General features: G+C 46.6%; 1 protein-coding gene across 1 annotated transcript; it reads left to right on the forward strand.

The window, feature by feature from the left end:
• The first annotated feature begins 1,358 nt into the window (after positions 1 to 1,358).
• Positions 1,359 to 10,458, forward strand: syt11b (synaptotagmin XIb). Its single transcript, XM_020618755.1, has 4 exons — positions 1,359 to 1,654; positions 5,256 to 6,196; positions 6,716 to 6,836; positions 6,969 to 10,458. The coding sequence occupies exons 1-4, from the start codon at positions 1,621 to 1,623 to the stop codon at positions 7,277 to 7,279; spliced, it is 1,407 nt and encodes a 468-aa protein (XP_020474411.1). The 5' UTR covers positions 1,359 to 1,620; the 3' UTR covers positions 7,280 to 10,458.
• Positions 10,459 to 12,438: the final 1,980 nt, after the last annotated feature.

Consider the following 12,438-nt stretch of genomic DNA (forward strand, 5'->3'; position numbering starts at 1 on the left):
GTAAAATAAATTTATTAAGCACACATAAGCACACTGAGGTACATATAAGTACATTTCCTGTTTATTATCTAACACTGTGATGACGCAACACAAGAGGCGGGGTCTCCACTCCCGCGAGGACCAGTGCTGTGAGGAGGATGGTGCGTGATGTCTCACTCTGTCCACATGTCTGGAAACCACATATGTCAGAATACTGGCAGACCTGTAAACCTACTGCTGCTGGACTGAGCCTACATGAAGAGATGGAGGTTTTCCTGTTGTCTCAGACTCTCACCTGTGGAATTAGTGCCACTAATTGGTGCCACTGACTGGCCCTCACCTTCCCCTGTCCTAAATCCAATTGAGCACCTATGGGAGATTATGTATCGGTGCATCACCAAGCACCACCACAGGCTGTTCAGGAGCTCACTGGTGCCCTGAGCCAGGTCTGGGAGGAGATTCCCCAGGACACCATGTGCCGACTCATCAGGAGCATGGCCAGACGTTATCAGGAGTGCACATAGGCAGACGGGGGCCACACACACTTCTGAGTCACATTATGAGTTGCAGTATTAAAACTCACACAACTCTGGTGAACCTGTGGTTTAAAATTTTCACTTTGATATTCAATGTGATTTTGAATCCAGCCTCCATGGGTCAATGATTTTGGTTTCCATTGACGGTTGTTAAGTCAGTTTGTTCTGAACTAATAATACACTGTACATCATGGTTGTTAGGTCAGTTTGTTCTTAAAGGCTGAAAACCATTATAAAGAGGTTTTCAACTGGAATAATTTGTTCAAGATCTGATGTGTGATTTAAGTGCTGCCTTATTTTTTTTTAGCAGTGAATATTTGTAAAGTGGTGGTGCATATCTCAGAAAAGTAAAATCAAAAGAGAGAATAACAGAATAACTCAGTGCAGGAATAAATCAAAAGTAAAAGTCAGTCAATCAGATTCTGGTTCTGCTCTCCATACTGTTTGCATAAAAAATCTAATCTTGTATCAATTTAATCCTTGTTTTGTTGATTTTTAATTGACAGCTTGTGCTGAGGTTGAGTTGGCAGAATTTTATTGTGGCTCAGCATATAAAACTGATAAAACAAATGAACATTGCACCCCGATGAAGCTCATAGAAAGAGAACTATTAATGCTGATCTAACCTATATTAGAATTGTGTTGGTCTGGCGTAAATAATTTCGTAGTAACTGAGCAAAGTGTAGAAAGTGTTGCACTCACCCCCACCTTATTCTGCTCCTTCCACCGTTGTCAGCAAGCCTTTGAAAAACTACAACGAGTAATAATCCTGATGTCGCGGGCTTTGCTTTTTCCGCTGAGTGAGTCATCTTTCACAATAGACGATCTTCGACCAGTCTCATCGCGAGCTCCTCCGCGCAGCCTCCCTGTATCCCGCGAGCATCACTGCGCACCGAGCGGAGCACAGACACAGACGCCGACACCCTGAGTGGATGTGCGAAGGCTTCGTCTCCTGGATCGGTGGTTCGTCTTCGGTAATTTCGCTCTGTGTGTTGTCCGTTCTCTATGGATGTGAAGTAAAAGAGGCCAGCAGTCAGTCGGTGTCCTCTCCATCTCTGCGCTCTTCTCCCCGCACGGTCAGGACCGCATCCCGCTGCCCCACAAAATGGCGGACATCATCGAGCTGGGACCCACCTACGGTGAGAACCAGGCCCCTTTTCTCCATCTGTCTGCAGTTTAACGTCTGAAGAACCTTTGTTAAAATGTTCAGTTATATTGTATCGGGAGTTATTATGGCTTTATCATCAATCTAACAAGTGTATTTGACTAAATGTCCTGTGTCGTCTCCATTAATCTTCATCATCCAGTTAATGCAGCGCTGTATCAGCCAACACCCGCTGTTTTTTATTTTATCCGGGGCCGATTTTCTTAATTTAAACTCTCAAAATGTGATAATTTCCGCATAAGAGTCGTTTATCGTCCTTTTAAACATCTGAATATTTTACCACAGGCAGGTTGGACTTTGAATATTTGAATATTTTACAACAGGCAGGTTGGAATGGGTAACAAATTAAAAATGTTGTGATTTTATTAAAAAGGATTCAAATAGTAGCCCACACCAACACAAAGCTGTGCTAGTAACATAACATCCTCTAGACAGACGCGGTAAACTGGGCGTTCTCGTGCTCCTACGCACGGTCTATCTCGCCCTTGGCCTGGGAATGCGTGCGCGCGTGCCAGTCGGGGTGGGTATCGGGTGACGTCATGTCTGTACCCGGCGCCGTGCACTGAAAACAAACATACATACTTACATACATGCATGAACAAGAAAGAGCGTGTACGCTAATATCGCCGTTGTTATTATTTAGATGAGCGTCGTTTGTTGTTTGTTTGGTGATGCAGTAAACGTAGCGGGTTCGGGCGGGGTTCAGGGGCTGTTCTGGGTCACTGGAGACCCGGGTCTTACCCCTGAAACCTTTGAATGAGCGCAAGGTCGTACATCTATCCAACGTGATAAACCGTGACACCACAATAACATATACACACATGCACATCACATGGCCGCTTTATTAGGTACAGTCCAGGTCAACGGCTCTGCCGCAAATTCTACATTCAACATGATTTTAATGTCCCGGTTTTGGAAGATCCACGTTTGAATGAGGAAACACATGATCAGATTTTCCCATAAATTATTCTTAATTATTCTCACAAAATGGGTGTTGTCACAGTTTCCCTTTTCTTTGTATGATAATGTTTTGATGTCACTCCGACATTATTACATGATTGTTACTTATTAGTACTCTTTACAAGTAATTTTCATCATACTGTTACTTCATGAGCAAATTGGTTTTACAGTTCCCACAGTGAAGAAGAAGGCGCAGTCAGGTGGAAGCCGGTCTGGGTTTCACACGTTGTTCCGACTAAATAAAAGCTTGCACACATGTTTACATCCTGTTCTGTCTGAACAGCATCTGGTTTTCACTGTGATCAGTTTCTAAGGCTTTCTTTCAGTGAGTGCAGCTTTTACTGTCAGACAGCTGATAATACAACAACACCTACATGTTTATCACACGTCATGGTGTTGTACTGGACTGTTCTTAGTATTCTGACTCCTTATGTTTGTGAATGCTGTTACTTAATATTTGCTGAATCTTTCCAGCAACATTTGAGCAATGTGAAATATATGAAAATATGAAAAACGGCCTCAGTAAACATCCAGTTACACCGAGTTCATGGCCACCTGTTGTGTTTGTCTCACATTCAGTGATGTGGCCACTGAGTGTTGTTGAAAGCAGTGGAAGCAAAGCTTTATTTAAAACTGTGAAAATAAAAGTACTCGTTAGCTGTAGCCCTAAAAGATTGCTCAAATGTTGCTCGAAAGATTCAGCAAATATTAAGTAACAACATCAGAGTTTTTGCTAGAAATGATTCTTTTTGGTTAAATGTCACATGGGAACTGTTTTCATTTCAAGTCTTTTACATCAGTAAACGCAGCAGAACAGCAGTAGGAGTCATGAATAGTCAGCTCAGACAGTTTCAGCAGAGATCTGTTCCAGAACGTGTTCCTGTGGATGCCGAGAGGTGTGTGTTCTGTTCTAAAGGTGCATCAGGCCAGTACTCACGTTCCAGTCGTGTCTGTGACAAACAGGGTGAAACACTTTTGCCTTCACTCTGATTGAACTTTGACCTGTGAAAGGTCAAACGTTCTCCACTGTCCAGCCAATCAGAGAGGGGCTGTGACCTCTGACCTCTCATCAGTTTTCTAACTGCAGTGACATAATCTCTGCCGCAGAGAGGCTGCTGTTAGCCTGCTAGCCATGCTAGCTCCTGCAGGTGATGATTACAGCCCCACCCACTCTACTTCCTGTCCCTTCCTGCTAGTGACCACACCACACGATTACATTTCCCCAGGTGGATTTAGGTCTGACTGCACCTTAAGGCCACTCAGGAGTTTTTTAGTCCCAAATCAGTCACCTCTAGCTAATTTCATTGTCAGGCACATTTCAGCATTGCACGCAGTGTGTGCACTCACATTTCCCCAGGCTGATTGAATGCACAGAGCCAGCATTGTTGGCGCACGCAGTGTGTGCACTCACATTTTCCCCAGGCTGATTGAATGCACAGAGGCCAATTAGAACATGCAGTGTGAGTTAACACGTCATACACAACCCGTAAAACAGGTTTTAGAGTGAGCTTTACCTTATGGCCAATCAGAGAATGCCAAAGGCAGATGTAGGGGTGAATATGTGAGCTGCTGGCTCTCACACCAATGCTTAGGCTAGCGTTAGCTGCTGGAAGATGAGGCTATGCTAACTCACAGGTTCCTGCATTAGCTGAGACCATGTAGTGCTCTGCGTAGGGAGTACTTTAACTTTTGGTACTTCAGGTATATTCTGATGCTAATACTAAAAGCTAAACTCAAAATGTGTGTTTGTGTGGCAGCTTCAGTGTGTTCTTTTGGAGCAGGACAACAATCCTCCTCTGTTTGTTGCAAACAAAGGCCTCAGCAAGCCCCTCACCCCTCCCGTCTCTCCTCCTCCTTCTGTTTTTTGCTGTCTCTCTCTCTCTCCTCCTCCTCCTCATCAGGGATCAGTTCAGTTACTCTTCACACACAAACACTTCTCTCCCTGATGTTTCTAACAAGACCTCTGGAGACTCACTGTGGTGACATCACCGTGTTTACATGATGTATCTGTTTATAACTATGATGTCACCATGTCCAAGGATGATTACATCATTAGTGACTCTGCACTGGGTACTGTGGTAGGGTATATACAGTACTAAAATACTCTGTCAATTTAAACCCAAGTTGTGTTGCACTATGGGAAATGCAGGCTGCGCTGGTGCTGGAGTTTGGTCCATACTGGAGAGACTAAAGGTCAGGAGATTTCCAGCTCTTTCCAGTGCTGCATTTATTATTTCTATAGGTACTGATCCTCCCAGGTGTTTTCAGCTCATTCTTTGTGTAGCAGCAGTTTTCTGAAAAATAGTCAACAGATTAATCTGTAATAGAAACAAACTGTCGCTCCTCAGGCTAGTTAACTCCAGCTGGGAGCCACTGGCCGCAACACTTTCGTTGGCAGTAAAGGAGCATGTCACAGATCTACTATTTGTTGCCACTTTTCCAGAACATCTGATTATACTTTCAGCAGTTTCACCCCTCACGTCTTCAGGTCACTAATAAAATAAACAGAATAAATCAGAAAAATCAGTCGTCGCAAGTCTTGCTGATGGTTCTGTTCTCACTCGTGTGTCCTTGATGATTTTCTGTTCCTAATGTCTCTTCTCTCCCTGTCTCAGCCATGTCTCCAGTGCTGGCGGGCTTCCTGGGAGCTGGTGTTCTGGTTCTGGTTGTGGTGGTTCTGGTTCTGCTCTGGTCTTTCTGTCAGCGTCGGTACCTGCGTGTCTCCGGACGCTACAAGCTGCACGGTGACCGATATTGTGATGCCGAGGACCCGCCCTACAAGTTCATCCACATGTTGAAAGGCATCAGCATTTACCCAGAATCCCTCAGCAGCAGCAAGAGGATCGTGCACAGTATCCGGCGGGCTGACCGTTCTGATCGGGAGGGAGAGCGAAATTCCACTGGTGCCAGCGGCGCTGGAAGGGGTATGGTGCTGGTGGACGCCGAGAACAACATCTTGGATGTCCCGGGGCAGCTGCAAATGAACCACCTGGTCCCCCCCGCTGGGACGGGCCCCGCCCACAATCAGGCCCGGCTGGAGCGGGCGCTACCGGTCCGCGCTGACTACTGCTGCCTAGACAGCAGCTCGGCCAGCAGCAGCCAGACCAGCAGCAAGACGGTGTCCCCCTTCACCCCCGCCTCCTCTGAGCCAGAGCCAGAGCCCAGTCTGGGGACCATCAGCCTCACCGTTGATTACAACTTCCCCAAGAAGGCCCTGGTGGTAACCATCGTCGGTGCCCGGGGCCTCCCTGCCATGGACGAGCAAGCGGGCAGCTCGGACCCGTACGTGAAGATGACCATCCTGCCAGAGAAGAAGCACCGCGTCAAGACCCGTGTGCTGAGGAAGACCCTTGACCCGCTGTTTGACGAGACCTTCACCTTCTACGGCGTGGCCTACAGCTCGCTGCCCGAACTCACCCTGCACTTCCTGGTCCTCAGCTTTGATCGCTTTGCTCGTGATGATGTCATCGGTGAGGCGGTGGTGCCACTGAAGGGCGTGGACCCAAGTACAGGCCGAGTCCACCTGAGCCAGCAGATCTCCAAGAGGAACATGCAGGTGAGTGTTTCAGCTTTCTACCCAGCCAGCGTGCCAAGCCACAGATGTCTGTAGAGGGTCTGATTAAATATGTGGAGAGACGGACCTGCTCACACACTCTTACCCCCAGCTCGTTCATTTCCTGTGCATTGCGTGCCAAGATACAAAAATTGAAAGGTATGCGACTTGGCACCACACCACGTGCCAGCATTTGTGACGTCATTTTTGGTGCGGTGCCAAGTCGCATGCCTTTCAATTGAACCAGTACAACGTGTTAGTGGGGTTTGTGGTGCTGAGACTTCCTGCAGGTCCACTGAAAGGGAACCCTGTCCTTTAGAACCAGGGACTGATTTGTGCAGTTCGGTTTCTGTCAGCTCATCCAGCGGTGCCGTCTCAGATTGTCAGTGTGCTCTCAGACATTTCAGTCAGTCCAGATATTTCCATTTAGTCATGAACTAAATGGTAATATCTAATATCTGATGGGAATGTGTGCTACACGTCTCCCCTGTGACTGAATGAATGTCCTCTCTGTATTTCCAGTGTGAGACTCGTGGAGAGCTGCTGGCCTCTCTGTCCTACCAGCCGGTGTCTCACCGTCTCAGCGTGGTCGTCCTGAAGGCTCGACACCTCCCCAAGATGGACATGACGGGCCTGTCAGCAAGTGAGTCAACACCCGGACAGATGTTCCCTTTTATAGCCGCAGGGTGTTTTCCTGCTTCCTGCCCCGGTGGTGGTGGACCTTGTTGAAACTAACCCTCATCAACTGACATTCTTGCTCTTCTTCACTCCTCAGATCCCTATGTCAAGGTGAACGTCTTCTACGGCCGTAAGCGCATCGCTAAGAAGAAAACCCATGTGAAGAAGTGCACACTGAACCCAGTCTTCAACGAGTCCTTCATCTACGACATCCCGCCTGAGCTGCTGCCCGAGATCTCCGTGGAGTTCCTGGTGGTCGACTTCGACCGGACCACAAAGAACGAGGTGCTGGGCCACCTGCTGCTCGGCCTCCACAGCCCCTCAGCCTCCGGAGTCTCCCACTGGAGGGAGGTCTGCGAAAACCCCCGTCGGCAGATCTCCAAGTGGCACAACCTGAGCGAGTACTGAGCGGGGACCAGCAGGAAGCAGCTGGGACTCCACCAGTGAACGCCACTGGCAAACAAAGACTCAGTGTACAGCACATTCACACACATACACACACACACACATTACAACATACACACACTCTGTTGTGCTCATAGTTAAACACTCTGTCTCTATTATCTCTCTGTCACCTCTGCATTTTACAAGTCTGAGCAAAGTCCTGCCGTTCGTGACTTTGGCTGACAAACACAAGTAAACGAGCTGTTTTTAAAAGAGAAACCATGGAATCCATTTCTCAGACTGCCCTCATGTCTGCTGGCTGTCAATGTGTGTAGATGGGGGGGGAGGGAATGCCCACGTGTGATTGAAAAAAAAAAAAATTCCCCTCCTGCTGTTGTTGTCATGCACTTCACCGCATGTCTGTCCGAAAAGAGAGAGAAAACACTCCAGATGAAGAGCTGGGACCTGCTGACTGGTCGACAGGAAGAAGTTCTAGCTCTGACAGAAGAGACGCGCTCAGTAGCACCGCATAGAACTAAACGCTGCATATGCCCACATATAGTTACTCCTCAGTAGGACTGAAAAAGAAACTGCTGCAGATCTCGTGCCACCTCTCGCTCCTGAGACTCGACCATCTCTCAGCGATAATCCTTGTTTTGGTCGGCAGCATGCTCCCTGCCTGCAGCGTGACAGCTCCACTCCTCTTAAAGAAAGTTCACGATCCCTGTCATTCATTGTTCCTGCAGCAGAATGTACGACTGCACCCTGACACTTTCCAACATGACGACGTATGTGGTGGATTTCAAACTGTGGACTGATACTGTGGATGCTGATGATCCGGCCTTGTGCTGATGGACACGAGCAGACTGAGAGACCTTGTAAAATACTTGTGTGTAACATGGAAGCTTTCCTCTAATGTTTCATTTACAAAATCCTCAGGAAGCTGAGAGCAGCTGTGGTGCATATGGTTTATTATAGGCTCATTATTTTCAGATGAACATTTCAGTCTGGGCCACGACTTCATTGTCTCCTTATCAGTCCATCATCGAGTCTGAACCCACAGTCCTTCCACTAACTCGTGTCAGACCAGTCATGTGCTCAGTCAGGCTGGGAACAATGTCAGACATGTCTGAGCGAGTGAGTCCAAAGTGATGGGGACAGAATGCCAGAGTTACATCATTATTGCTCAGCACAGATCGGTTTGAGGTCCGATGTGTTGCCTGTGCTCCATGTGGTCTGTTTTACTCATCAGACTTTAACTGCTTTACCTCAACTTCACTGTCACTAGGGAGACTAGTTTCACAGCCAGTTAACACACAAACACATACTTGAACAGAAAATATAAAACACTGAAAATGTGAAAACAGGTGCTGAAAGCTCACAAACCACGTGTACATCAGCGTCACTCAACATCAGGCACAGTTTCTATTAGGGAACTAATGTCAGTGGCAGTTACACCTGCAGGTAGCACAGGTACATGACTAACCAGCCCCTATAAAACTACTAGTTTGTGAGCAGTTGGTAAAACTAAGCTACGCTTGAGCTTCTGACCAGCTTGACAAGCTAGCATCTTGTGTGTTCATGTTGTGGTGAAGTACTGGTGGGCTCCACAGATGTGTTTCCTGCTGCTGGTTAAACAGTTGAAGTCAGAGAGAACGAGCCTGTGTCAGTGCTGTTTGTATAAGGTTAACAGCTGCAGACACCTCATGAGAAATTCTGTGGCTCTTGCTGTCTTTCAGTAAGATTTTAAACAGGAAGAAGTCCTGTAAATAAAACCGGTGAGGTGCCCTTGATGCTAAAAGCTCCCAATGGCGTCAGTGAGGAGCTGCTCCTGGCGCGAGCTCTCGGCGTCCATGGCCCTCCAGGGAGAGCATCCTGATCTCTGCATCCTGCAGCTGATTTCCCCAGTGGTCTGATTTTAGATGCTTCAGTCAAATGCTGGATTACATTCATTACGTAGTATTTTCAGGCAAAGCACTGCACACTGCAGCTCCAGTTCAGGTTAGAAGGTTGTCAAAGGAGAACATGAACCTCTGGTCTCCTGCATGAACAAGTACAAAGTTGTGTAGTTAATGCACACGTCACATAAACTGTAGGTGTAAGGCTGTTTAAAAAGCAGCAGCAGCATAAATGTGCTGCCTGCGCACTGACTCCCACTGACAGGCTCAGCAATGGCAGGTGCAATCAACCATCCACAAACATCACAAAGTAAAAGTAAGTAAAAGTTCTGCATATGTTCAGTTGTGACCCAGAAAATCTGCACACCTGCATTTTATTCTGAACATACACAAACATGTGACAACAAGAAGCTTTACCTTAACTAAATGAATCTTTATAAGACATTTCTCTAATGTTCCTGACTGAGGGTAAAGATATTGAGCAGTCGTCTAACGTACACGTTAACTCCTCTGCCACTTCACAGGCAGATTGGTGTTTCAAGTGTGTATTTTCAGACAGTCTGACCATTGAATCCAGGATGACGAGCTGGCTGCTACTGAGATAAAATCAGCTGCTTGTCTTCAGACACGGCTCTGTTCTGTGAAGCCTCGATAACAAAGTGGTGAAATAATATTTATTTATGTCAGTATGGTCATCGAGCCCTGCTCTCTGATGAAACAACGTGGGTGCTCTGTGGTACCTGGAGATCATGAAGTCAGGCTCTTAACTGGTCTGAAATCCCTGCTGGTGACCACAGCTGCCTCGGCTTTAGCACATTCCTTTTTTCTCTGCCTCATGTTGTACATGTTCATTCTCTGATTTACACTGGAGTCAGCCAGCTGCCGGGGCGGCCACAGCCCAGTGGACGCTTCTCTACAGTGAATCTGACACTGACTGTTTTATTAATGAACACAGTTTATTTGAGCGAAGACAGACTCTGTCTGTCCTCCAACTTTTAGTCTTACAGCACATTTTAGTCCCAGTTGAAGTTACTCCACCCTGAAGCTAACGTGTCAGAGATGAGGAACTAGTGTAAAACTAAACTTCCCTTTGACTCACAGAGATGTGGCAAAGTCGTGAAGAGCCACAGATGCAAGAGACGCTGTGGACTGACTGTAGATTTGTACAGATGTGATGATCCTTCCTGTCTGATGTCCTCAGAGCTTTAGTGTTTGAGCGCCCCCTGCTGTAGACCTGGATGCTAACCTCTGTGTTGGGTTTGTTAACACTCATTGGACGTGCAAATAAAAAACAAGTTAGCCATGGTGGCGTCTTGGTCTCTTGTCTATTTTCTGTAACACTTGTGTCTACGTGCACTTACACCCAGTGACACTCACGTAATGCCGTTTGTCCTAAAAAGCACAGAGCGCTTCCAGCCTTCCAAAGAAGTGTTTTCACTGTTTTTCAAAACTGATCTTGCCTAAAATTAATGTTTTACTCCACTACATTTAGACAGTTACTTCACAAGTTAAGGTTTAACAACAAACATCTGGCCAGCTGAGAAAACGTCATTTGACCCAGTGCTACAGATTAAACTACACAACAGGGTAGAAAGTGCAGGCAGGCCCCAGACTCTGAGGGGCCCCCAGAGCCCAGGTTCAGTGTGTGTTTATTATTGTTGGTACCAGGAGAAAAAATCCTTCACCCAGTTAGAAAGAGTCTAGAGATGCAGAAAATATTGTCATAACAACAGTTTTTAAATGACCTTGTGGGTTTGTTGGTGACCTCTGACCCCAATATGACCTACATTTGTACAGGAGGGCCACAGATTGCGGCTGGACGCTGAGTCAGGTTGGAACCTGAGTCTACGTAGATCTGTTGGTTGGACACAACAAGACATGAAGATGCCACCTTTGGCTCTGGAGAGTCACAGTGGGACATTTTCCCAGTGTCTGACATTCTGGAAATAAACATTAATCAGATCATCAGGACAATGATCAGCTGATTGATCAGTCACCCTGCTGGTTGGGTTTCCACTCAGTCAGGAGGCTCCTTTGCCTTGTCACCATCTGTTCAGTAAATAGGTGGCAGATGTTTATCGTGACAGACTGGTGAGACAGCGGCAAACTGGCACAGAGAGATAAGGCGCACCAGGCTTTGTCACACATTTAGTGTTGGTTCAGATCTGTCCATGGGAAACACTGAACAGAAGAAACCAGACGGAGCTTAATGACCATCTACTGAGTCTTCAGTTAGTCTGTAGAGGTCGACCTCTGTGCTTTTCTTCACCTCTGCTCATGTAAAATCCACCAGCCCAGAGGGGCTGCATGATAAATTGTTGTGAGAGCATGATTCAGATCCCTGTGCGATCTCTGTCTCACTTGACAATGATTCTGCGGTGTTCACATTAACAGGGAGACACCTTGCATCAAGCCAAGTGCACCCTTTTCCTTGCTAAGCTGCATTAACCAATAACGGCAAAGTGATTTATTTCCGCCTCACTGCTATTCGGTGCTAGGTGCACGGGGCAGGCAGCGCGATGTTTGAGAAACAACTGCAGGGCGACAGAGTCAAACATGTTGGATTTGTTTTTAGACCAGTCTTCTCTTCCTGTCCACAGCGCACCACGTGATGTAACACATTCCTGCAGGTGGTTCATGAAGCTTAGCGAAGAAAGGAAGCACTTGGTTTGATGTAAGGTTTCAGTGATCCTGTCAGTCACATGAAGGTTTCCCAGAAACACTCACACACTGATTCCTTTGTGTCCTCACCCAAGAGAAACACATCTGCCCAGTCCTCTATTGAGAATCACTGACCTCAGAGTGCAGAGTTGGGCTCTTCATAATCAGGAGAACGGATTAATTTAACACGAGTTCACAGTGAATGAACAAGCAGATTGTAAGACTCCACATCAGCTGATACTCGAGGAAAGGAGTCACTGACAGAACGATGATTACTTCCTGCAAATAAGCGTCTCTTTTCTTAAAAACTGTCTCAATGGGGATTTTTTTTGCAACCTAACCCAGGAAGAGACGACGTGAGGAATTCATGAACCCCTGCAGAGAAGTGTACCTTTAATAAGTCCAAACCCTTTGGTCTACAGTCAGTGTTGGGCTAAAAATGAGCCAGGAAATAAAAACTCATTGTTTAAGATTTGAGTGTTTTAATGACCCAACAGCTGTCTTCAGTGTTAATTAATCTGCTGATTATTTTCTCATTTACTCGTTCTGCGTGAATTCCCAGACATGCACATATTGAGTTTTCTGTCACGCGAGACAAAGAAAAGCAGCTGATCTTCACAGTAG

Source organism: Monopterus albus, unplaced genomic scaffold (genome assembly GCF_001952655.1).
Source record: "Monopterus albus unplaced genomic scaffold, M_albus_1.0 scaffold209.1, whole genome shotgun sequence".
Taxonomy (NCBI): domain Eukaryota; kingdom Metazoa; phylum Chordata; class Actinopteri; order Synbranchiformes; family Synbranchidae; genus Monopterus; species Monopterus albus.

Bases quoted from the DNA above. Each gene is read 5' to 3' on its own strand.
- syt11b (XM_020618755.1), top strand. From the start codon at position 1,621: ATGGCGGACATCATCGAGCTGGGACCCACCTACG. The intron at 6,197-6,715 runs GTGAGTGTTTCA...CTGTATTTCCAG, and splicing joins TCTCCAAGAGGAACATGCAG to TGTGAGACTCGTGGAGAGCT. The intron at 6,837-6,968 runs GTGAGTCAACAC...TTCACTCCTCAG, and splicing joins CATGACGGGCCTGTCAGCAA to ATCCCTATGTCAAGGTGAAC.